The sequence below is a fragment of the Dendrobates tinctorius genome, unplaced genomic scaffold, assembly GCF_039654945.1.
Source record: "Dendrobates tinctorius isolate UK_male_01 unplaced genomic scaffold, ASM3965494v1 ptg000027l, whole genome shotgun sequence".
In the NCBI taxonomy this organism is placed as follows: domain Eukaryota; kingdom Metazoa; phylum Chordata; class Amphibia; order Anura; family Dendrobatidae; genus Dendrobates; species Dendrobates tinctorius.
In genome coordinates this window covers 9102632-9129536 of record NW_027361695.1, presented here as the reverse complement: position 1 = coordinate 9129536, position 26905 = coordinate 9102632, and the positions used below count along the sequence as shown (strand labels likewise).

General features: G+C 45.2%; 2 protein-coding genes across 6 annotated transcripts in view; one reads left to right on the top strand and one right to left on the bottom strand.

The window, feature by feature from the left end:
• SLC25A26 (solute carrier family 25 member 26) overlaps window positions 1-4317 on the top strand; it is a 96454-nt gene extending 92137 nt beyond the window's left edge. For all 4 annotated transcript variants that reach the window (XM_073569750.1, XM_073569749.1, XM_073569752.1 and 1 more), the window contains one exon: window positions 3602-4317. In XM_073569750.1, the coding sequence (XP_073425851.1) occupies window positions 3602-3698 (97 nt within the window). In that variant the 3' untranslated portion in view covers window positions 3699-4317. The remainder of the gene's footprint in view (window positions 1-3601) is intronic.
• A 5494-nt stretch (window positions 4318-9811) lies between these two features.
• LRIG1 (leucine rich repeats and immunoglobulin like domains 1) overlaps window positions 9812-26905 on the bottom strand; it is an 84937-nt gene continuing 67843 nt past the window's right edge. For both annotated transcript variants that reach the window (XM_073569747.1, XM_073569748.1), the window contains 12 exons: window positions 25018-25161; window positions 23138-23218; window positions 21638-21709; window positions 20868-20939; window positions 19584-19747; window positions 14891-15211; window positions 13980-14261; window positions 13459-13896; window positions 13311-13358; window positions 12633-12764; window positions 11775-12059; window positions 9812-10361 (listed from right to left, as the gene is read on the bottom strand). In XM_073569747.1, the coding sequence (XP_073425848.1) occupies window positions 10171-10361; window positions 11775-12059; window positions 12633-12764; window positions 13311-13358; window positions 13459-13896; window positions 13980-14261; window positions 14891-15211; window positions 19584-19747; window positions 20868-20939; window positions 21638-21709; window positions 23138-23218; window positions 25018-25161 (2230 nt within the window). In that variant the 3' untranslated portion in view covers window positions 9812-10170. The remainder of the gene's footprint in view (window positions 10362-11774; window positions 12060-12632; window positions 12765-13310; window positions 13359-13458; window positions 13897-13979; window positions 14262-14890; window positions 15212-19583; window positions 19748-20867; window positions 20940-21637; window positions 21710-23137; window positions 23219-25017; window positions 25162-26905) is intronic.

The following is a 26905-nucleotide window of genomic DNA, read 5'->3' as shown; positions in this document are numbered from 1 at the left end:
AGCCATGAGAAGCAGGGAAGCAATTAATCATTCCACCATGCCATGTATAATTTGTGGTGACCTTTTTAGCTTATGGATGGATTTGGGACCTTAAATGGTTGAGGGCGACCCAAATGTGGACTTCTCTCTACGATTCCCTAGTAGGAGTGGGACATCGCATACCTGGACTAAAATCAGTCCTGAGTTTGGACACAGCATTTGCAGGATGACTACTGTTGGAAGGGGATGGAGCTACAGTTACCCCAGGCCCTTGGTGGAGCAGTGGCATACAAATCCCCACCAACTATACCGATCCAAAAAAAAGACTCCCCAGAGTCCCGAAAGAGCAATTGATCCTATCCAGAATGAGTTCACTCTCAGCAATCTTCCAACCGTCTGGAGAAGGGAGCTCCTTGGAATGGAATCAGGTCCATCTACAAACCATTGACAGGATATCCCAGGCTTTTGGTGGAGCAATGGCTTACAAGGCCACCCCCAACTATTGTTTTGCATTGCACCGATCCAAAAAAAAAAAAAAAAAAGACTCCCCAAAATCCTGAAAGATCCGTAACTCTGATCCAGAATGCGTTCACTCTCAGCAATTTTCCAACCGGCTGGAGAAGGGAGCGCCTCAGAATGGAATCAGGTCTATCTACAAACCATCGACAGGATATTCCAGGCCTTTGGTGGAGCAGTTACATACAAGGCCCCCCCCGCCTTAAACTACTGTTTTACATTGCACCGATCCAAAGAAAAAAAAAGACTTCCCAAAATCCCAAAAGAGCAATCGCTCCCATCCAGAATGAGTTCCCTTTCAGCAATTTTCCAACCGGCTGGAGAAGCGAGAGCCTCGGAATGGAGTCTGGTCTATCTACAAACCAGATGAATTGGCCTGTAAACATCCATCGGATTATAGCGTGATCAGAGCGAGGATTATAGGCGGGTGCCACGCGGCCCCCAGCCATCGAGTGTGAACACCGAGAGGGGGTAAACTCTGACCTACCAGAAAGGGTAACGCGTAGAACATTTGCAGAGAAGCAAAATTAGGCAATTATGTGATTTCAGCCGTCTAGCCAGCTGTACCCCGGCCGGACAATTATGCTATTTTCCTTATACATTCCATATGGCAAAAATCTGCAAAAATAGATCTGATTTCACTTAGTTCCTCTTCACTTTGATCCGCAGAAAAATCCTCGAAGCAAAGATCAGTTTAACTGGTAAACGATCGGATTTAACCATTTGTTTTTCTTAGCTTGCATTAACGTTCTGTCACCAGGACAAGCGCAGGGTCTCGCCTTTCAATTACATACGACCATTAACTATGTCAAGCCGATTACTTTTGAAGACTCGCAAAACCATTATTGTATGTTGGTCTTCCCCGGAGAAGTACGTACATGCAGGGACTCGGCCAGTGAAGGTTTAATAACTGAAAAGACTCTTTCCCCTAAATACAGACCAGGTTTTTTGTGTAATCCCAGTTTGAGAAGGTTGCCCCTCCTAGAAGACCATTTTTTTTACCACCATTTTTGATGGTCATCGCATGAATTGAGGATCATCCAAACCATATTTTTGAGTCTCAACATTGTGCCTCACCTGGATAGATGGATTCTCCTAAGCTGAAGATCTGGAGGAGCAACACAGATCAAAGGTGTTGTTGAAGCAAGGGAGAACAGAGTTGGACAGCACATGGAACAGCAGAACCGGGTCAGAACCTGAAGCGGCGTGGAAGAGTGGAACTTGACATGGTGGAAAGCACGTGGAAAAGGGGAGCTGGATATGTTTGATGGTACCTTGAAAAGTAAAGTTAAGTATGCTTGATAACAACTTGAGCATGGAAATGCAGAGCTGGTTATCCTGTATGGCACCTTGGTACAGCAGAGCCGAGTATGCAAACAGGCTCCTTTTGGAACTGCAGAGTCGAGTGGGATTGTGAAGCTGTGTTGGTTTGAAAACAGTGTGCAAATGTATAGCAATAAGAGATGTCACCGTTCGTGATGAGTGAACGTGCTCGGATAAGGTGCTAACCGAGTGACTTTGGCGTGCTCGAAAAATATTTGTTCAAGTCTCTGCGCCTGGTTGTCTCCCGGTTGCTCGACAACTGCAACACATGCAGCCATTGGGGCTCGAACGTATTTTTCTAGTGCTCCAAAGTCACTCGGTTAGCACATGAGCATTCTCTGATAAGACCTTATCACAGCACATTCGCTCATCACTAGTCACCGTTCAGAGTGGCAGCAGGACTGCAGGGGATCAGTGATCGGCCTCCTCAATGTTTATGCGCTGAAGAAGTCAACTGACTGTGACAGCCAATCACAGGTCTCAGCAGTCCTGCTGCCGCTTTGCATGGTAACCACTTCCTCCTGGTGTAAAGGTGGACCATAGAGCAGCCTTGCCTCGATTTCAGAAGGTGATGGGAGGAGAGTATAGCTTAGATCACTGTTTTGTAACATAAGCCACCGGGAAAAACTTTCATTTAGTCTCAACATTCCTTTTAAAAATGCAAAAATCGAGAGCCAGGATTCCTCATCCCGCCATGCACTGTCCAGTATACTGCCCGGGTTTCCGCATTCAGAAATCGTTACCACAAAATCCCAGAGTTATTAATAACTCACCCGCCGCACTTTATTATTTTTTTTATTACTATTATTGTTATAATTTGGTGATTGATGCAAGAACTAAATAATCGTCTCGGTGTAACAGGGCATACAACCAATTCCTGTTTACAAGCAAGGCCTGCTTCTACTTTATAAAATGCAACGCAGTGCTTGTGGAGTTTTCAATTGGTGAAAAGATTAATTCTAAAAAAAAAAAAAAGCGGACCCAGTAATTGAAACCAGGAGTGACAGATTCCTTAGCAAACAGAAAATGGAAGCGATGAACGTTACACCAAATCCATCACTTTCTATGGCGTTGTTATTTTAGTGGGAGCTGCATAAAAAAAAGAACAGATGCAAGTGTAGTATATGAGAATTTATAGAATCCAACGAATCTGGAACTTGTACTAAGCGGGGGTGTGAACAGAGGAGGTGGGGCTATACTAACAGTAGGGCTTCCTCTTCTGGTACTGGTTAATGCCATTAGTCTCGTTTCGCTAAAGTTCTGCATCCCTGTAGAGGCAGAGCAGTGATGGGATTCAGATTTTTATTTTTTCTGTACTTTAACATTGGAGGAGGTGTGGAATAAACGCATTTGAAACTCAGAGCCACGCAGTGGGTCCACCATGGTGTGTTAGTGAAGATGCTCACACTCTTGTCAACCAACCCATAACCTTGTCGTTATGTAGCATCAGCATTGCCTCTATTCAGTGGGAGAGAAGGGCATCAACACAGACCCCATAGCGGTACCTTCCTGAAAACTAAAAAAATTAACAGGATGGGACCCATGTAAAGATCAACTTGGTAATAGTCCCACAGGTAAAAGGGTTTGTTGATATTACGCCACTAACTGAGTAGAGTAAAAAATAATTTTTACATAAAATGATGACTCATTACTTGGTAAATCCTCTGCCATTCCGTCATCATCATTGCAATGCCCTTCTATTCTGTCTTGTAGGTATGATTTTCTCATATGTGCAGACTGGGACTTTTCAACAATTTTAATTAATCTGATTTTCCATTTTCAGGTTATTTGCCGGTATTGTGCCAAGAATTACCGCAATCAGTCTCGGAGGTTTTATCTTCCTCGGAGCTTACGACAAAGCCCGCAGGTTACTTTTGTGAAAGGTCCGAAAGGAAGCGAGAAAGGTCTTCCATAAAAAAAATCAAACTTTCTCAGTGATCTCCAAGACAGAAATGGTGAATGCACAGGAAAGCCATGCTCCGGACAATACTTGTGCACCTTACCTCTCTTGTGAGTGTTCCAGTATAGCAATGGGATCCTTGTATGACCAAGAAGCTGGGAAGTCTGAAGTCTAACAAATGCTGGACACTACCAAAAATCACCGATAAATTCACAATACTGTGGCCCCCTAAGTCCAAACTCTGCCACAAACGTTCCCAGATATAACTTGAAATTGATGTATTCTCCTGTTGCTAACTGGAAACAGTCAGCAATCTACTGATGTCAGTGACCTACTTGGTGATGGTTTCCATATAGCTGCAGATATTTTTTTATTTTCCCTAGGATTGGGATGCTGTAAACTTTTTACAGTCCACTGCTGTACATGTACACTTTTATACTAATATTTCCGATTGATCACTATGATTATTACCTACTCACTAGTGAAGCCGAACCGTCCGAGGCTGCCGAGCACTTAGAAGCCTGCTATCACGATAATGATTTGTTAAAAAAAAGTGTTAAACTTTTGTAAGGTTTAATAAAAATCCATATTTTACAGTAGAGTTGGTGGCAGGATTTTTAGCAACTCGGATCGAATTCTATGGGCAACTCGTCTGCTTTTTGGCTCCACCAGCTCTTACAAATGAGATTCAGAAGCCAAAAATACCTTTGATGTGATGTGTCCTGTTTGGTCGGCCCCCATAGCAGGTCCCTAGGAATATTTGGGAGAAGAAATTAGAACTTTTCTGGCTCTGCGGCTCCACAGGTAAAACACGACCTAGTGCCTTATAGAGAGATCACAATGATTGTCCATTCTTGTTAATAGAGGGGAAGGGGGGCCGTCCAGCATCATCGACAGAGGGCGTCTAGAAAATTCTTATCTTATGAATCTGACACTAGATTTTAATAGCATATATTACTAAATAAATCACTTAGGCTAGTTTCACACTAGCGTTTTTTTGCGCTGCGTTGCGTGCGCATTGCAAACGCATACAAAAAACGCATCAAGCGTTTTGCATGCGTTTGCTTATTTTTTGCGCATGCTATTTAACCAGTTTGTAGTCAAAAACGCATGCGATTTTAAATGCTGACGTGCGCATGTCCATGCGCACGTCAGCCTTCTCATAGACTGCAATGCGTTTTTTTGGGACAGGTCGGACGGACCAAAAATGCAACAGGTTGCGTCCGGTGCGCCTGGGTGCACACTACCAAGAAATGCATGACCATGCACACCCATGTTAAACATAGGGGTGCATGTCGCGCTGCACATAAAAACGCAAGTGTGAAACCAGCCTTAGACCTGATGAAGCTGGTATACTTACCTTGAAAATCCATGTCAGAATAACTTTATAATCCTGGTATTAAGATGAGTATTTTATGTGTCCAAGTGTATTGAGTCTCTGCCCAGTCTGACTGACAGCTGCAGCTTGTACTGAGCAGTGGGAGGTCTCAGCAGGGAGGAGGGACACTGAGGCGATATCGATTAGGCTAGGTGGGCGGTGGTTCAGCAGCAACAGGGAAAAACATTGGAGTGACAGGTGAAGCTTGTACTGAGCAGTGTGGAGATCTCAGCGAGGAGGGAGACTGAGGAGCTGTCAATCAAGCTAGATCAGTGGATGTTCAGCAACAGGAAGGAGGGACACTGAGGCGTTGGTGTTTTTACGTTATCACAGGCCCCACTTTAGTTCTGTTTCTCAGGATTCCTCCAGACACTGTCAGGGGGATCCTGTTATAACAGTAACCTGGCTCCTCAGTCGCTTCAGCCTTCTTGGCATTTCTTTAATCTAAGCTCTTACGCAGTGAACCTTTCATTCTGAGTAGTCACAGAAATTTACCAAAAAGTTGTTAATTTGTTCCATTAGTGATTTTTTTTTTTATGGATCCAAATCAAGCCCTTAAGTCATACGCCGAGCTGGTGTCAGGATGGAGACTGCCTCACCTGGACCGGGGGTGGGCTGTTGATCCTAGAGGGGTGGGCGGTGTTCTGACTGCTGCTCATTACGTGGATTATTTATGGCGATAGATTTACAGTCCAGTTCTGTTTCAGGATGCCATGTACAAAATGTTGTCCAAGGTGGTTGGTTTGCATTTCGTGAGCATAGCTGATCCTCTGCGGCAGCTGCCAGAAATAATTATCAATATCCTAAACCTGGACAACTCTAAAAATCAACAAGCTCCCCATATTTTTCTTTCAAAAACAGCACCATCCCAGGCCACAGGTTGTACATGGTACTGCAACCAGCTCTGCCCCATTTACTTAAAGCTGAACTGCAATACCAGACATAACCCATGTGCAGATGTGGCACTGTTCCATGCTGACAGTTTGTATTAGGGGTAGACAGTTTAGGGTTTTAGGAAAGGCAATATTACCCCATTGACCATTTCCTCTTGAAGTTTTATCACATTATGTTTTAAGGTCATGAGTGTGGACTTAAAGGGGTATTCCCATCTCAAAGATCCTATCCCAATATGTAGTGGTGTAATAATATTAGCAAATACCTCCAATTAGAAATGTATAGTTCTTCTGATTAGCTATGTGGCTTCTCCCATGTGCAGGGCATTGCAGTAGCTTAGGTATCCATGGTTACAACCACTTGTATAAGCACATTAGTTGTTAGTGGTCGTAACCACAGCTATCTGCTACTGAAATGCCCTACTCATGGGATAAGAGACAGTTCTTCGGTTTAGCTATACTACACTTCTAATGGAAAATATTTGCCATTATTACACCTAATACATATGGAGAGAGGATCTTGGAAGTGGGAATACCTCGCTCTCGGCTCAGAGTGACTGTTCAAACTTAGTATAGATGCTCACTATGGCTGCAGCCAGTGTGTGTACTGTTGCTGTAGAGTTGTAGCAGAGCCGTGTCGGTAACAGAGCTGGTTGTGTGGGAAGGTACTTTGATGGTAGCAGAAGCTGTGTGCAGTGCCCCTTCTGTAAGCCACAGTGTCCCTTGGGCACATAACAATAGATACAGTAGAATCTGATGTTGATTTTTTTTTTCTCTTTTTACAAGTTGAACTCTGCTACATCTGTACAAAAATCAGTTCTCGTCTCTTATTTCCCATTACCTCCCACAACCTAGTGACATTAAAGGCACAGACACAAGTTTCTCACTAAATTTTTATTCTTTTATTTTTCCAACTTGAATCCCTCTCAACAACAAAAAACAACGGTTTAGTAGACACGCCAACGTCGTCTGTTAGAAACTGTGCCGCCTACATCGTACCGCATCTTCTATAAATAAATAACTTTACATAAAAGGTAATACTTCCGTTTCACATTGCCTCACAGAAGCAGCATTTCCTCGGGTTCGTGGAAGTAACAACATAAGAAAACAGAATAAACAATGAAGGGGTTAAATGTGGTGGGGGGAGAGTGAGTTTAAGTAAAGGTTTACTACTGTGACCTAGACGGGGTGTTAGCGGATACGGTCCTATGGTTAGAGAGAGAATGAGGTCACGTGACCGCCAGAAAAATGGCGTTTAGCGGCTGAATCTGATCGCACCAACTGGACTAGTAATGTAATACCTAAGGACTTTCCTAACTTTTTCTTTTTATGAATCAGAAGGCTCCAATGCATATTAAAAAAAAAAAAAAGCTAGACAATTTACAAATATTCTTGGTTAAAATTTTGTTTGCCGTTTTGTGTATGCAGCCTGAAGACGGGACTATTGTAATGTCAGGACCACACTCAATTCAGCATGAAAGGAGTAAAAAAAAATATTTGCCTGACCTACAGTCTGCTATGGTGGCAGCCGGACTTCACGTCTTCCGAGTGTCAACATGACATCGCCGGGCCCAGGAAGGGGGGGGAATAGAGAACAGGACCAACCAGAGGGACCAGGCATATTTTTGCTCATCCCTATTGCATACACAAAACCCTTTTTCTTTTTGTAGCACTCCCTTTAATGGCTCGCTCACACCACATCAGAGTTTGACCCAATATTCAGACTGCCTGCGACCTTACACTCCATAAAATACATTGGAAAACCTAAAAGGACAACCGGTGCGTATGTTTGAGGTTTTTGTTCTCTGCAGTCATCCATGGCCATTTTATTTATTTTTTCTTAAAAAGGGAGCACAGAGGACAAGCAAAGATGAGGTGAGAAGTCAATCCATCCATTTTATGACAGAATGGCACTGCAGCCGGCTGCAGATTACTCCGTCTGCACCTTCCTATGAGCAGTAGAGGATTTATTCTTCTTCTTAGGTGCACTTGCCCTTTAAATATCACTTACTCCCCCCCATTCCTTCACTACATAGGACATAAACAGCCGGAGCACTGCAATGATCCTTCTGCAGATCCCAGGTGATCGAGTCACAGACGTCACCAATATGAAGATACTTTACGCTCCCCTATCCATAAATAACACAGGGTCTTATATTCGTGTTTGATTTGAGAGTGTGGGGCCCCCCATACGCTGGCTGACTGTAGCTAGGGCTTATTTTTCAAGCATACTCCAAAAATCATGCTAGGGCTTAATGCAAAGGTAGGTCTTATTTTCAGGAAAACACAGTAGATGCCTAAAAGCTGAACCGGCCAATATCGACAATCAAATGTGTAAGGGGTGCCGACCATGATCGTCGAGAGGGATGTCGATCAGGCATGTCCAGTTTTGGACTGACTGTCACATTGTTCTCCCAGAGAGAAGGTGCCGTGAGGCCATTAGTGACGAGTGAACATGCTGGGATGAGGTGTTATATGAGCATGCTCAAGTGCTAACCGAGTGTCTTCCGGCATACTTGAATAATATGTTCGAGTCCCCGCAGCTGCATGTCTCATGTGTTCAACAGTGGCAATACATGCAGGGATTGTCTAACAAACGGGCAGTCCCTGTTAGCACCCGACAACACCTTATCCGAGCACGTTGGCTCATCACTAGTTGTGGTATATCGATGACGTCCCAGCATTAGGCCACTCATCATATGATCAGCGGAGGCAGATATGACCTCAGAAAAGAAGAGTCAAGTAGCTTATGAATCGGGCAGACCCCTGGGATAGGAGCCCTAAGGTTCTGTCACTGGAGAGAAGTGATAAAGGGTAAGATGGACCAGGATCCATAACATTAGGCAATGCTGTTCTATAGATCATCTCATGTATTGGGGGGGATGTAACAGTTTCCATGCTTTTTTTGGCTAATGTGACCCGGACGTGTAATAAACCTTCCTTCCACGTTCGTCACGCACGACGTCTGAGACGAAGATGCAAAAATATAACATTTAAGTGCAATTTACGGTCTTTTTTTGTGCAAGCCTTGGCAGGTATTTATCGGGGAGCAGAAAGTGACCGCTGTGGTCTACCAACACCAGAAGAACAGGACTAGAAAAAAAAAAAAAAAAAAAAGGACTTTTCCAAAATCTGCACCACTCTCGTCCATGAGGCACAGTATTACACCTCAGCCACACTTTAATGAAGCTGAGCTGCAATACCAGACACAACCCATGGACGAGAGGGGCGCCGTATTGAGGACATCCTAATCCTTGACCACACATTATTGTACCCTGTGGCTGCACGACTTTGCTGCTGGGTCTATGCAGATGTGGCACGCCGTTTGGCTAGTCCCGTACAACCCATTAAACGTGCGATCGGTTGTAATTCAGATGCTGTAATGCATCTAAACTGGCCCCATTCCTAGTGATGAGCGAACATAAGGTGTTATGCGAGCATGCTCGGGTGCTAACCGAGTGACTTCTGCGTTTCGAAAAACATGTACGAATCCCCACGGATGGCCCAACAGCCGCGAGAACTCGGAACATATTTTTCTAGCATGCAGAAGGCACTCTGTTAGCACCCGGGCATGCTCAGATAACACCTTATCCCAGCACGTTTGCTCATCACTACTCATTTCCTAATTACTGAGCACCTAAAAAGCAAAATGTTTTCGTCCGCTGCGCCCCTCGGTCAATAGCTCATCCCATATTTCTTGTAAGGCACCTAATTCATTCTTCTCCGAAATGAGTTTTTGTAAAAAAAAAAAAAAAAAACCGACGCGTTTCACAGCTCCGCTCCGGCCGACCCGTGAGCTAACAATCAAAATAGACTCTGTAAAACATTTCCGTATAGATTTATATATCTAACCTTTGGGTATTTACATATTTATATATCTCTTTATGAAAACTCTTATGTACAATGTATCAGCTACGTCTCACGACTTATGAGTCTTTTTTTTTTTTTTTTTGCATTTTTGTGCGTTAAATGCAATCTGACACTTTAGAAGTCTGTAAAGTCCTTTCCTCCCAGCGATGATCCGGTCGAGGTTCTTCTCCCCGCGCTTCTTACCTCCATTTTCGAACGTCCTTCTTCTCCCCTTTGAATGGCGAGTTCAGGAGTTGAGGTAGCGAGATCTGTGCCGGTTCAGTGCAAAAATTCCTTTTTTTGTTTTTCTTTTAATTCCTTGCCCGCAAGAGTCACTTGGAATCACACGATGATCCGTTGTGCGTCCGGTGGGACGCCGTGTGTCCGTTAGAGAGCGCAGTCAATTTGGCCTCTTGTAGAGGATCGCTTACATGTGACGCGCGCTGTGTAACACAGTCCGGGGACGTCTGCTGCAGATACGCCGCCTGGTCATGTGACCAGATTAACGGCTCCAGATGAGAACCTGAAAATAAAGGGAAACGAGACATTACATATCAGACTTTATATCTTTATATTCATCTACAATATGGCGATGGACATCAGTCTTGCGGATAGGGGTTAATTTGAAAGACATGACTACTTTCTTCCAGAAACAGCGCCACCACTTGTTTACAGGTCGCATGTGGTATTGCAGCCAGCTCCATTCACTTTAAAATAGATGTACGGCATCATATAGGGGTCAGGTCAGGAGTGCTTTCGTTTTTTTTAAAGAAAGCAGCCAATAACTTTCCTTTAAGAGGTTATTTCCATCTTCATATTGTTATTCGGATAGTGCTGGTCAATATAAGCGACTTGGAAATTCTAAGAAGCTGTAAATTGCAATCTGTTCTTGAGATATTGATGCTTTTCTTTTGATTACAGCTTGTTGCCTTGGAGACCGACCACCGCTGCTGGACGGCAGAACAGGTGCAGGGGACTACAATCGCTTTCCTATTGAGCTAGTAAACACTGTTTTGAAGTTGGCCAAGATCTCTGGAGCGCACTGTTACTGCCAGCTTCAGCGAAACAGCTTACAAACTGGACAGCAGCGGTGGTCGGTCTCCTAGCCAACAAGCTGTAAACAAAAGTGTCAATATCTCAAAAACAGATGAAAATTCTAAGAAACAGTAACTAGCATAAGTGCTTGTTTTTTCAAGCGCTATCCGACCTATCCATCTCTGAAGATCGGAGGATAACCCTTTAAAATCCAAGCAATCCAAATCAGCCTTCCTACAGAAATTTTAGCAGGAAAGCCAATTTGCATTTTTATCTCCACGAGGAGCTCACAGTACAGGATTAAGGCCCCGTTACACACACACATTTTGTGACACATCAGCGATCGCTCCAGCAGCGATCGGCCCCCCCGGCGGGTATCGCTGATCGTGCTGGATCGTCCTGGGCCGTTTTGTCATCGCTGGTCTCCCGCTGGCCAGCACGCATCGCTGCTTGTGGCAGCGGGAGCCAGCGATAAGCGACGCTGCCAGCTGGTATCTAACATAAACATCAGGTTTCTAAGAGCCGCGGGGCTCTTAGAAACCCGATGTTTACCCTAGATACCAGCGTGCACTGTAGGGCGGCAGGTGGAGGCAGAGCGGCGCACAGACCGGAGTAGCAGATAGCAGAGCTACTCCGGTCTGTGCACCGCTCTGCCTCCACCTGCCGCCCTGCAGTGCACGCTGGTATCTAGGGTAAACATCGGGTATCCAGGAGTCCCGCGGCTCTTAGAAACCTGATGTTTATGTTGGATACCAGCTTGCTCGCTGGTCCTGATCGCTGGAGGGGCTGTCTAACATGTCCCAGCGATCCCATCCATGTCGGATCGTTGGTGGGATCGCTGGGACATCGTTATGTGTAAAGGGACCTTTAGCGGAGGAGGGATGACGGACGGGGTCATTACCTTGCGCATCTGAAATTAACACGTGTGACTTCGGATTGCTGAAGAGAGGAACCCTCTCGTGGTTGCTGGGATACACAAAGTCGCCGGCGTCTGTTTTCCTGTAGCTTTGTTGGCAATTCGGCAGGTGTGACTGGTCCGTGCCGTTCCTATAACAGTCCTGGTTGCTTTGGGGCTTTTCATATGAGCAGTCAATGGAGGATAGCGGCTGGGGGCAGTAGTCCGGGTCCTTGCTGTATATTGCCCGACCCTCCAAGCAGTCCGTACATACCACCTGGTAACCATAACCTGGAATGATAGGAAAATGGGTCTGTAATTTACCAAATCTCTACTTTTTTTTTGCTAAAACACTTAATATCCCTTTAAATGGGGTGGGGGGGTGAACCAAGATGAGAAAAACATGATTCTAAAAAAGAGAAAAGACAGTGGTTTCTTTCAATTACAGCGTCACGGGTTGCTTATGGTAGTTAGCCCTATTCACGTCAATAGAACTGAGCTGCAATACCAGAAACATCCTGTGGTCAGGTGTAGCGCTGTTTCTAAAAACACTGCAGTTTTCTTTTTCTTTTTTTTTTTTTTTAAACTTGGACAACCCCTTTAAGAAGGAAAAAAAATGGCAACCAAGAGCAAATCTGGAATATGATTCTTTATCAAACGATGATTTCCCGCCATATATAAGATTATAGATGCCTGCAGCTGCCACTAGAGGGAGCACTTTATATACTGCTTATGTATTGACCTCCATCTAGTGGCTTTTGTAGAGCCAAAAATTGTATTTCATGGTGTGGCCACACGGGGGCGCTGACCAGTATAAGGACATATTGGGCCTGGAAATCAGAATACGATTGTCTGTGCCGTTACCGTCCTGGGAGAACAATCCATCTGTTTTACAAGGTTCATCCGCGTTGCAGCCTAGGCAGAGTCTTGGTTGTCGGTACCCCACATTGCACGCCTCAACGTCCGTGTTTCCGATGCCTTCGCTGGAACATATCCCTGGAAAGTAGAACCAGATGGCAAACAGTCACTCACTATAACCAGTGTATGATACATAAAGGGGTATTTTGGGGTCAAATACAAGTTCACATTCTGTAGACATTCATCATGTCGGTCTCCTTTCCTTTCTCTGCCTCCAAAACAGATTTTATCAAAGTTAGAGAAAACAGTTTACAGCTTCACTGAGAGATCAGGTTACAGCTGCCCATAGAAGTCTTTGGAGACAAGCTGCTGCAATGTCTCTTATAAGGCGCGCACACAGGATAGAAGATCCTGCTCCTCTTTCTCTGTAGCACACCCTCAAGCAGCTCCCTAGTTCCCTCTCCATAGACTTTTACAGGCAGCTGTAACCTGATCTCTGAGTAACACTGAAAAGCCTTCTACTCTCTGTAGACTTTTTTTTAACACTGAAATCAGAATAAATGCCAGGGTTATGGGGATGAGGGAGTCTGATTTCTCTAGTAAGATATCTAACTTGTAAAAGTTTTTTTTTCCTGCCAGAGTTGGGGGGGTAGTTGGGCTAAATGTTTGGTCTATACGACTTACCTTGTGATGATAAATAACTTGGCACATCGGGTGGCACAATGGTTTCATCTGTAATACAATGGGAAGTGATCCAGGTTACTTTATCCATTTAAACTTGGGGCGCCTGGCCCTTTAAGACTTAAAGGGGCAAACACATTTTGTCCATTACCTGTGTTTGTAACGCTGTACTCTTCACTCTTCTTCCGGGTCTGGTAGATGATACACACCCAAACCAGCGAGGTGAGAACGATACTACACACCACGGCGATGGTGATGATACCAAACGTCATCGTGCCCTCCATCTTGCTGGACTCCAGCACGCAGCCGGAGGCGGGGAAGATGCTGACTTGGCTGTAGGCTCTTTCCGTTCCAAGAGTGTTGGACATCTCGCAGGTATACTTTCCAGCATCTTCCTGGACCACATTGCGTATGATGAGGAGCTGGTTCCCGGGAGTGAAATGGTGCCTGTCCGTCATAACGAGGGGCTCGTCGCCTTTTAGCCATGTGATCCGGGGAGGAGGACTCCCACTGGCTTTACACTGTAAGGCTAAGGTAGCCCCTGCTGAAACCGTGCGGTCCTCCAATGGATGTGCCAAAAACGGCATCTCTGAAAATATATATATAAAAATAATAAGTCATGAAAATACAGAAGAAAAAAAAAGGAAGAAATACTATTTTCCCCCAACTTACCAAGTATTGTCAACGTGGCATTTGCGGAAACCGACCCTGCGGGGTTTTGCGCGGTGCAGCTGTAAACTCCCATATCTTCAATCTTCACGTCCGTAATGAAGAAGACGTCATCGTCCGGCATGACGTGCATGCGACGCTCCCGGGCGGCGGGGAAGTCTGTGCCCCCGTCTTTCTGCCAGGCGATTTCCGGGATGGGGTATCCGTCGGCTGCGCACTCTAACCTGGCAGTGGTGCCGGTTCTTATGGTGTTATCTCTCGGAGTTTTGGTGAAGGATGGCAGAACTGTAATAAAAAATAAAAAAAAGATTTTCAAATATTGGTGAAACAATGTTACAACACAACAAGGAAAGGGATTAAAAAAAACTAGAATAAGGTCAAATCTGTGCCAAATGTGATCACGCCTCCTTAAAATAAGGCCATCCATGGCAGCTACAGATGGGCAAAAAGACCAGCTACGCCTGGCAAATCTACCTGCCGGCTTATCTTTTGATCGGCTGGTGCGTCATCATGCCAACTAATCGAAAGGGGCTGAGAATGCGCCATAAGGTAGGACATTTGCAGGGATTTGGTCCAGTGACCACATACTTTAGGGTCCTACTAACCCTTTTTGCTCATCTCTACTGGTCTAGATTCTCAAAACCACAGCGATCATCTGATACTGCAAGAGGAACCTCCATGGGGCACTTATTTTCCCTGCAGTGGCCACTACAAGTGAAATGTAGTATTACATAGCGCCATTTCAAATAGTCAATCATGTGTTCTGTGGTCGTACCACATCTGCAATATCCGACCAAGAAGTAGTGAGAAAGAAACCAGAGTAGGCTGAACATACACCGTGCACTAAAGTTTCCTAGCCTGATCTGTACTCCCCCCATCTACTATTTTTATAGGCGGCGCTGCAGGTTACTCACCGTTCACAACAAGTCCAGCTTTATTGGAGTAGGTAGAACCAAAATGGTTGGTGATGATGCACTGGTATTGTCCGTCGTGCTCAAAAGTCACATTGCGTAAATGCAGAATGGTGGTGTAGACCATCACGTCTCCATCCTTCTCCCTGATGTTGGCGAAGTTCTCCGTCTCCGCGTTGTGCAAGATTTCATTATCTTTCTTCCACACGAAGGTCATGGAGGAACTGCTGCTGCTGGCGGCAGAACAGGAGAAGCGAATGTCCTTTCCGACCACCGCCATGGTCTTCTCTGGGTGCACCGTGATGTGCGGCTTTGGGAGGTCGTCTAAAAGATTAGAAAATCGAAGAACACAAAGTGTCAAAACTAGAAAAAGGAGGGAAGATCTCCGGATCAGCTGATGAGGGATCGGCGAGGACCTGGACGTTACTCGTCACAAAAAGTTTCTAATTCTAGACTGTCTCTCTGATAAGTCCTGAGTATTTCCACCCTCCATTAGTCAGTGATTTTGTTTTCTTTATCGTTCTGCTGAGATCCCGTCACTGTGACGGTTGAAGGATCACGTTCCCTCAGTTTTACCTAAACAGACACCGGTGGGATAATCCCCTGTTTACTCCGCAGTGCCAATGGTTGTAGGTGGCTCCATTTTTCATTGTGCTCGTCTCATCCAAATATTATTTTACATTTAAGGATTAAGCGAAGCTGAGAGGGGAATACGTCCCATCTGTGTGGTTCAGGGTGATTTGCACTGGGAAATGGTCACTTTTTTTTTTTGCCTGAGGTGCATCAGCATGGTGTGTCCAATGCAAACATCATCTAGTCTAGACGGGTCTTCCACTCGAGCGAGGAGAGCCACCCTTTTCCCTTTCATTGCTATTTGAGAGCAAGAAAACTTAACACCTCTAGGATCTAGAAAACATTTATAAAGGTTACCTATTTTGTACATACAATTTCAGAGATAATGAGATAAAAGGGGTCCTTCAGCTAGATATCCGCTAGCTAGGTGATATCTGTTAGATTGGGAACCCCACCGATCCCCCCCCTCAGTGGCTGGGAGTTGAATGGCGCATCAGGTTGCACATGCATCCTGCAGCTCCAGTGAAGATACCCAAAGCTCTGATATCTTCATCAAGGACCTAAATAGAGCCACCATTTGTCTCCTACTTGCTGTGGTTTGGCGGCGAGGAAAAAACAGTGGGCATAAGTATGGGGGTCCCAACAGTAGGCCCTATGCCGATCTAAGATCTATTGTGTTACCAGTGGATATGGGTTACCTTGTTTAGTCTGGAATACCAGTCTGAGGAGGTTGCCCCAACATGGACATGCATCAGATCGCCCCAATCTCTAGAATGGTGGTCCATCCTCGATACTTGACCGAGTGGCAGTTGAGTACTGTTTCGGCCCACAATGCAGTCGTTGATGGAGAACCCTTTCCAGTTGGTGGACCCCCCTAGCAATCCTATATGAATCGCCTATGCTGTGCACAATGCTAGGAACACCCTTTTAATTACTGCCCAGATTTGTTCTCCATTACCCACATATAACAAAAGCCGATGTTCCTTTGAAGGTCTCAGCTGATAGAAAACAGTTTCCTAATTAACGTGATGAACACAATCTTAATACCAAAGTGATGGTAAACACGTGAAGTAAGCGGCCTCCTACCGGGAATCCGGAGCTCGTGTAACATGTGGCCACTTTGAAATCTAAAAATGACGAATTTCCACTTCAGCGAGTTCCTCCGGCGGAAAGTACAAATCAGTAAATAAAATAAGCAACGCAAAACGTTCCAAGGCGCGTCCCCTCGCTGCAGCGCTAACACCCGGAATTCGGCCCGATCGGCCTCTACCTTGTTTTAATTAAACCTTTTGGGGGTTTTTTTTTTACTGTTGTTCCGCAGGGACAATTGTGTTTTCAGCTGTCCGGAGCTTGGAGCCAGCTGGACCACAAAAGGAGAGAAACGTTGGAATTTGGGTGTGAGCGGCTGCAGCACATGTCACCCACATGTGTCCTCGGGACATTTTGCTGTCGGTTTGCACATTTTGTATGTGTGCTGGAAATTGGGTTATCAGTTTTCTAGAGCGGCGTCTCGACTATCGGTCGGTGACCATCTCACAGACGTGCCGATTACCGCAGCTTACGGTGGGACACTTGGATCACTGCTACAGGTCCATCTTCTTGCTCCTCATCGCAACGTGTCACCTTGTCATTTCACAAGTAACGGTTCATCAGGCCTCGGCCATCTGTCTCAGGTCACCGCTGGTAAAATCGATTCTCATCACCGCTGATTTCCTTCTGAACTTGGAGGAAGGAAATAATGTCTCTCAGACATGACGGTTACCCTTTATCTTGGGAGGAAATGATAAGACCTAAATCTGATTTTCGTTGCCAGAGCCAGTTAGACCCATCATTTTTCCTAAGGATTATGGTCAGCCCAAACTGTCCACAGTCACACAGGATCAAATTGTAATTACAACCCAGAGCTGTATTTGCAATTCTGCTGGTCAATTCAGATGTAGCAGGGGTTTTTTTTACATTTTTTTTTTTTTCCTTTTGCAACTGTTCCATTTTACTAAATGGGGTTATGCAAAGACCCAAGCGCCACCTATTTTTCAGAAGAACCGATGTCCAGAAATATCTAGATAATACCATCTGTCTGTGCTGGCTGTAGAGTGATGCTGCACCTGCGGACTCATTGTGAACTTGTGTTATCTAGTACTGCATATTTCTGGACGTCTGTTATTCTATATACTGTATATACTCATGTATAAGCCAAGTGTTTCAGCACATTTTTTGTGTGCTGAAAATATCCCACCCGGCTTATACACGGAGTCATTGTTCAAGAAAGACGGCAGGGGAGGGGGACCGGTGGAGCAGCCGGCGGCTGTGGCTAAAGTCTGTGCCGCTGCTAGAGAGAAATGAATATTAATTTCTCTAATAGCACACAGTGACAGACGCTGACTTCCAGCACACATCCTACTTACCTTCCCTGTGCGCCCTCGCTGCATCTCGTTTGTTCCGGCGCCAGCAGCTCTTCCAGCCGAAGAGGCGTGGCGTGGAGTGAATATTCATTACCTTAATGAACGTGGCCACGTGATCGCTCAGCTGGAAGAGCTGCTGGCGCCGGAGCGAAATGCAGCGAGGGCACACAGGGAAGGTAAGTAGGATTTTCTTTTTATAGGAGCCATGCATACAAGGACAGGGACGGGGGGAGCCATGCATGCCAGGCTTCTACTCGATTCAATAAGTTTACCCAGTTTTTCATGGCAAAAATTGTCTCGGCTTATACTCGAGTATATATGGTATATAAAAAAAATAATATATAGGCCCCAATGCATTCACTTCATGCTAGTCTTGCTTAAAAAAAAAAAGTTGCAAAGGAGTAAAATGCGCTAAATTCATGTGAAATTGGCGCATCTTTCATTTGCTGGGCGCCACTGAAAAAATTGGTCTCCGGGCAGTGATTGGATCACAAATTTGCTGTAATTTCCATTTATTTTTTTCTTCTGCCAATTCCACTTCTTGGTAAAATACCAACTTTTTAATAAGTAACGGCATAAAATGGCAAAATTGAGTTGCACCTTGACATTTCAAGCCAAGTTTTACGCCAGAAAACAACTTTATTGATCGGGTCCCATTGACATCAGGACTAAAATTTCCTAGCGTTCCTCGCTCGCTCAGTGTGTGCTGCGCTTATGTTGGAGTTTTACATTCTGGGCAGGACAATGTTATGATGGGATATTAACATGCTGCAGATTTGTTGCACGACTTTCTGGAAACCCCATGAAGGCAACTTTCAGACTTGCGTTAGGAGGCGCAGTGCAGGGCCGCCGCTAAGCTCCGCCCCTGGCCGCGCCTCCTCCGGTCAGCTCCTCCTATGGACCAGCGTACCCTATATTTAGCGTTGGTTACGCTGGCCGTGCACTGGTATGATTTTGCCGGCGCTTGTGCCCTTTTGGCGCTGCGCCGATGTACGCCAAACGCACCGTGTTGCATTTTTGTGCGCTCTGCGCAGCACTAAAAGGGCGCAAGCGCCGGCAAAATCATACCAGCGCACGGCCAGATTACCCAATGCTAAATATAGGGTACGCTGGTCGCATCTAGCGTCATGCGTCCATAGGCGGAGCTGAATGGAGGAGGCGCGGCCAGGGGGCGGAGCTTAGCGGCGGCCCTGCGCTGCGCCTCAGAACGCTAGTCTGAAAGTAGCCTTAGATAGATGGAACGGTTGCAAAACAATTTAAAAAAAAAACAAAAAACAGCTACATGTGAATTTCTAGGAATGTGTAGCTTTCCGACTGTTTTTATTAAAAATTAGAAGAAATATGAATGCAGCTCTGGATTAGAATAAAATTCAGTCCTGCCCGACCTTAGTACTGTGGACAGTTTTGATGTCATAAAAAAAAGAAAAAAAAAATAAATCGCTTTTTTGACCTTTGGTGCCAATCTTATTCCCTTGTAAGTTAAGCGGCTACGATCATGTCCGAGATGCATTATTTCCTTCCACCATGTTCGCAGGGAGAATGGGGGGGGGGGGGGGGAGAGGAAAATCGGTCACTTCTACCAGCAGTGACGTTATCTGAGATGTAAGATGGGCTCATTCTACGTATGTGGCGGTCAGATAAGTATTTCTGGTATTTAAAAATTTACATAAAGTTTGATCAATTCACTTGTATAAAATAAAAAGAGAAGAAGTGACACCCACCGCACACAAAGCTCCGCAACGGGACACTGAAGACGCTCTTGTTCTGTAAGGACTCTGGATGGGCACAAAGAGCTTTTACATTGGACTGCAGCTTTCTACTCGTCAACCACGGAGGAAGCCACTTCAGATGGCAGTCGCATAAGAGGCTCTCACTATTGATGTACCTTAAGGGGGAAAAAAGCCGTGTTAGACACTTCAGACTATGTAGGATTTCGCTCATTGACCATGCACTGCACAGCATGAATTGGGGAGAATAGGGGAATGACAAAAATAAAATCAAGGGACAGGGTGACAAAGTAAAAAAAAAAGCAAGGGACAGGGCACCAGAAAAAAAAAAAAGCAAGGGACAGGGGGCACCATAAAATAAAAGCAAGGGACAGGGCAACAGCAAAAAAAAGCAAGAGCCAGGGCAACAGAGTGAAAAAAAAAAAAAAGGGGACAGTGCACCAGAAAAAAAAAAAAAAAAACACAAGCAAGGGACAGCGCCAGAGGAAAAAACAAGGGGCAGGGTGCCAGAGGGGGGAAAAAAAGTAAGGGACATGGCACCAGAAAAAAAAAAAAAAAAAGCAAGGGACAGGGAACTAGGAAAAAAAAAAAAAAGCAAGGGACAGGGAACTAGGAAAAAAAAAAAAAGCAAGGGACAGGGCAACAGAAAAAGAAGCAAGAGACAGGGAACTAGGAAAAAAAAAAAAAGCAAGGGACAGGGCAACAGAAAAAAAGCAAGGGACAGGGAACTAGGAAAAAAAAAGCAAGGGACAGGGCAACAGAAAAAAAGCAAGGGACAGGGAACTGGGAAAAAAAAAAAAAAGCAAGGGACAGGGCAACAGAAAAAAAAGCAAGGGACAGGGCAACAGAAAAAAAAGCAAGGGACAGGGCATCGGTTAAAAAAAAGGAGCAAGGTAGGAGAAATTAAAAAAAAAAAAAAAAAAACCAAGAAGGGTTGCAATGCAAAAAAAAAAAAAAAAAAAAAAAAAAAAAAAAACACAAGGGATGTAGCCCCCCCCCCCAAAAAAAAAACAAAAAAAAAAAAAACGCAAGGACAAAAAAAAAAAAAAAAAAGTAGGGGATGCAAGGACGAAAATGAAAAAGCAAAGAAAGCAAAAATGAAAATAAAAAAAGGTACAGGCCCAAAAAAGCTGAAGTTTATTGCTGCTTCCGCTGAATGAAGCTGTGCTGCTGTTCTCTGCGCAGTGTGTGACAGGATCACAGCTACACTGGATTATACAAATATGCAGTTGCGGTCTACAAATGTACTTAAATACTCTGCGCACCAACTTTACTTACAGCTCTTTCAACATCTTCATTTCTCCAAACGCCTCCTCCTGCACTGACCGCATGGCGTTACCGCCAAGGTTTCTGCCCAGAAGGAAAAAAAAAAAATACAAAATTACATATATCAGTTTGGAAACCAATCGACAAATCTTTGCAAAATGTTAAAATATTCTAATGGGAGAAAACGAAAATTGCTTTCACACGAATGCAGCGCGCAGCTGGCGGAGGTAAATATGACTTCCACAAATCAGAATATTAAATAGGAGCGAGCCTCGTCATCCCCGGGATATACTGTCCAGGCTGCACTTCATTTATAAAAGGAAACCAGCGCTGATTCAGTGCGAGAAGCATTTATGGTCCTCGGGGAAAGAGAGAGGAAAGGAGGGGGAAAAAAAAAAAAAAAAATCTGCTCTTCTCCGGCCAAGTTTGCTCCATACGAGTCACTTTCTTAAAGGAAACCTAAGGTGGTGTCCCCCTCGTAAGTGACCGAGGATTTGGGCGCCCGTAAAACGAGCGAGCGTTGTCTATTCTCAGCTTAATCACAAAATAATAAATGCGCCCAAATTTGCCATATGTTCCCTCGCTCCCTTCTTGGCACGGCGAGAGGCCAAAGTTGAATCTGACTTGTAATGAGAAGGAAGCAGCTGGTCCGCTCAGATGGACGAGCTTCTCAGCTTACAAAGACGCTATTAAATTGCTTGCAGACCTCTCAAGCAGCTACTTTTGGCAATCCACTGTATATAAAAAAAAAAAAAAATTGCAATGCATGACGGGACACTCACAGGTGCTCCAGGGCCCCCAAGCCTGAGAAAGCGTTTCTGGCCACCGACTTGATCTTGTTTCCAAACAGCGATCTGCAGTTTTCAAACATCAGGGGTCAGACAAACAAAAAGGGGGAGAAAGGGATAAGAAGAGAAAGCAAGAATTAGTCTGGGGTGAAACAGATCTCATGTCCGCTGCACGGCGCGGCTATCAATATACACGGTGGAGATTAGGGCCTCTCGCTTTCTTTTGCACGCTGTAAAGCGATCCTTTATTATCAGCAATGCAATTTCCCAGCGATGACAGAGCTGAATCACACGTATTCTCTCCGGTGAGAATGCCACCATTCAGCGCTCTTGTTAGGCCATGGCTCTAACAAGCCATTAATGACTGTGCTGCCAGATCATATCCAGCGCCTACAAATGAATCTTCACCTTTTAACTGCTGAATTTGGCAATCCATAGAATTAAAGGGAGGTTTATACGTATTGTTGTGGCGATATAGCCATGTAGGCGCTTGTCTCCCGATAAAAACGACACCTTTTTTGTAGAGATCCGATTTACCAGTTCTGAGATATCTAAAGTTAAAGCCAAAATGCAAATCAGGCTGAAGGTGCACTGGGGGCAGGGCATGGTAATGGACACACCCCCATCCTGATTTGCTTCTATGATAGATTTCTCGGGACTGGCAAATCAGATCTCTACAAAAAAGGTGTCATTTTTATCGGGAGACAAGCACCCATATAGCCTCAGCACTATTTCCATATATAACACGCTGATAAATTTACTTAAAATCTGCCACCACTAGGGGCAGCCTAATGTAGACTTTTACTACTGAATTTCATTCTCTAACAGTATACAATATATACTGTTTACATAGTCACCGGTGTAATCCCCACTGGCCTTTGCTGCAGCAATCACAGGTCGCACAGTCGCATGACCCCTGTAGCCAATCACATAGATGTACGGAAAGTGATTACTGCAGCAAAGCCCAAGTATAATGGAGGATTAAACGGGTGAATATTGGTTATTTTAAACGTTTCAATTTTTTTTTTCTCATCTTGGACAATTTTTTTCTATTTTTTTGGATAGTTATAATTGTTTCTATTTCATTGTGGCTGCCATATTGCTGTAATAATAATCTCATTTGAATTTTTGATAAATCCCACTTGATTTTTTTTTTTCCTTTACATCTTGCTACTTTCACACCATGAGCAAAGAGATTTTCTTTTACAGTTACAGATCACTTCTCACCTGGTTAGAGGACCACCCAAATACTTTCACCAACTTTCCCAAAACTTTTTTCACAACTATCTGGAGCCACTAATAGCCTGATACAATGCAGGTTATTCCAGAGCTGGGGCTACTGAGGACGTCTTTGTACAAGACATATGTGTGAATGGACGTCCTCATCCGTGCAGGGGGGGCGCTCCCGAATAAAGGACGCACACCGGGAGGAGGGAGAAATCCTACTGAGTGGGGTGTGGACCAGTGAAAGGTTTTAGGAGGTGAAGTACTCACAGCTTAGTCAGGCTGTCCAGGCCTCGAAAGGCCCCATTGGTATCCTCTATTGTGCCCGAGATCTCATTATGGTCCAGCTCCCTGCAGAGAATACAAAAGACAAGGTACAATCAAGATTCGGGAAAGGTTTGGAATGTACTAACGAATAAAAACCACCATTAAAATTCAGTGGTGGAATTAACCTTTTCAGGGCCACACCAGATTTGGCCACATTGACCATGTGATAATATATAGAGCACTATGCATAATATTAAAAGGCGTATAAAAGCCATGCGCAAATAAATCTGAGATGATTCGAAGCAACGATAACGACGGATTAGTCGAAAACGTCTGGATAATGAAAACTACCCAAATTATCGAGCGAACCTCAAAGAACGATGGCTGAAGAAACTAGTGTAAAGAGAGACGGGGCGAGAGACGGGGCGAGAGACGGGGCGAGAGACGGGGCGAGAGACGGGGCGAGAGACGGGGCGAGAGACGGGGCGAGAGACGGGGCGAGAGACGGGGCGAGAGACGGGGCGAGAGACGGGGCGAGAGACGGGGCGAGAGACGGGGCGAGAGACGGGGCGAGAGACGGGGCGAGAGACGGGGCGAGAGACGGGGCGAGAGACGGGGCGAGAGACGGGGCGAGAGACGGGGCGAGAGACGGGGCGAGAGACGGGGCGAGAGACGGGGCGAGAGACGGGGCGAGAGACAGGATTTTTTTTCTTATTCCCAGATACTTCTCTCATTTCATAGTTATATAATGGCACGGTTACAATGGTTGATAAAAGACCTAGGTCCATCAATTTGAACCTTTTCACAGGACTTCACATTAATAAGGTAGATCCGCGGCGAGTGTCTGAGCGCTGGAATGCGGCTCTGGCATCATTATCTATACTGAATCCATAACGATACAATGAGTCCATGACGCATCCTCACTTCTTCGCTCTTCCATTGGACACTTGTCGGTGTATTGTCGAGCGGACAATGAGGGGCTTTCGCCCATCGCTCACTCTATTCAGCCCTCTTCTCTCCCATGCCAATTTCCCGTTCTTTCTGGCTGGATGCATCTAAATGCGAGGGTCCCTGTTAATCGCAGGACCGTGAGGTCTTCCAGGGTGACCTCCATCTGAATAGACTAGTAATTCAGCAGTTTTCACACCAAGTAAAGGCACGCAGACAATGGGCTGTAATTAAAACGTGCTCGGCTCCCTTTCACCAGGTGTAGGAGCCTGTGTGCGCCCCCGCTTATTAAATTAGAGCTGGCCCACCATCTCTCTCCCGCTATTCTTCCCCCAGCTGAAAGGATCTGGGGACATGAAAACCTCAACACATCCAGATCTTCTAACTTTTTTTTTTTTTTTTTTGGAAAGCTAGCAAATCCCAAATAATGTGCAGCCCCAACAGCTGGCGCTCTGCGGCCTGGCACGTGTGCCCAATACTTCGTCGTTATATATCTCCTGGAACATCAGGGAAGAAGAAAAGTGGGAAACGGTACAATGTTTTTTTTTCAACAATTATTAAAAACAAGAACCTTTGAGTATACAGCTCCTATGCAGATCTATGTATCTCCATGGTAACAGACTACAGAAATTCCTGTTTGTAGTCTGATCTTGTGAAAAGGCCAACTCAATCAAAGAAAGGTCTCCCTGACCTGCCCGGTCCCAACACGTACTCCGAACAAACAACGGATGTGTGTATGTAAAGATAATCATCAATGGCTTTAAGGCACCGCCTTATAACTGGGACTTGTAGTGCCCCAACAGCTGGAGACTAACAGGATGGAGGCTGCCAGAAGACTTCAGGCACAGAAGACGCATTATCTGCCACCTCTGCCATTTACAACCACTACTGCAACAATGATGATGAAGGAACAGAACAGCCCTTTAGTTACTTACAATATTCGCATTTTCTGGAGCCCTTTGAATGCCTCGTCAGCAATCCGATTTATAGAATTATGGCTGAGACGCAGGACGGTCAGTGAGCCCAGGTCGGCGAGGCTTCCCTCATCTAACCGGCTGAGGTTATTATGAGACAGGACTCTGCAGAGGAGACAGGAAGACATTAGTGGGGGAGGAGAGAGAGTCAGACCAGAGGAACTAAACTGTCAAATATATTTTATATGTTGTAGTCTCTCGGAGGAGGTGGGGGAATCTGGGACCTGAGACCCCCAACGATCACCAGAAGTGCTCCTTTCATGTTCAAGGGAGCACAGAATGGAGTATGGACCCACACACTTGCTGCTGAGCCTATACAGCCTAAGACCGCTCCTCCCGATCGGGCAGGCGACAGACTGACCGGGCACATTACTAACCGAACACTACCCCCGATCGAGCGGGCGACTGACCGTATGCTCCTCCTGATCGGGAAGGCGATAGACTGACCGGGCTTTCTGACTAACCGACTGCTGCTACCGATTGGGCGCGCGATCGACCGATCCTCCCGATCAGGCAAGCGATAGACTGACCAGGCATATGAATAACTGACTGCTCTTCCAGATCAGGCAAGCGATCGACTGACCGGGCACGTAACGGACTGCTCCTCCTGCAATAGACTGACTGGGCATGTGACTAACCGGCCGCTCCTCCCAATCGGGCGGGCGACCGACCGCTCATCCCGATCAGGCAAGCGATAGACTGGCCGGGCACGTGACTAACTGACCGCTCCCCCCGAACAGGCGAGCAATAGACTGACTGGGCATGTGACTGACTGCTCCTCCTGTTCAGGCAAGTGATAGACTGACTGGGCATGTGACTAACCGGCCGCTGCTCCCAATCGGGCGGGCGACCGACCGCTCATCCCGATCAGGCAAGCGATAGACTGGCCGGGCACGTGACTAACTGACCGCTCCCCCCGAACAGGCGAGCAATAGACTGACTGGGCACGTGATTAACCGACTGCTCTTCCCAATTGGGGCGACCGACCAACCACTCCTCCCGAACAGGCGATCGTGTGATTGAGCATGCTTTCACTTGGTGTGAGCAATAAGTGTGGATCCCAGAACTCTGACCATCACTGAGCAACAGTACTTTTCAGGGGATACAATATATAAAAAAATTATTTATTAGGTTAGTTGCGGTTTAAAAATATTCATTAAAAATGTTAAAAAAAAAAAAAAAAAAACACCGTAAGGCCGGTTTCAAACATAGCAGCTTGCAATATTCTTAAATTTTTTTCCCTTTTATATTAAAGTCGAAAGTGAAATATAAAATGCTCTGTATACAAAGTACTATAGTTTTTTCCATAGGACTAGAAAAAACAAATCTTTTTATCCAGAAACAGCGCCGCTCTTGTCTATGGGCCTTGTCTGGTACTACACCCAATGAACAAACTATAGAGAAAAAGACTATGTGTAATACCAGACTGCTAAAAAGTGTGGAAGGCTAAAAATAAAAAAAATTTAAAAAAATTTAATTTTCAGAAAAATCCTTAAGATATAAGAATATAGACGCTCGTGTATTCGATGTTTCGGCCCGGCAGCACAACCCTGGTCTGTTCATCTCTGACTAATGAGCTATGTGACACATTATAAAGAGTTAACTCTCTTACTGGCGCACACCCAAAATAATGTCTACACTTACTATTTAAGAATTTTCGCCAAGAGATAAACTCATTTCTGAGAAAGTAACCCAAGACCTGGATTCTCTAAAAGCTGGAAAAAGTGCACTTTGATAAAACGCAGAGAAAACATCTGTCACCGGCGGAGCAGGAATAGATCTATATGACCTATATATTATATTTTTGGCCTGTGGTCGCATAATTCAAACAATAAAATGGGGAAAAGGA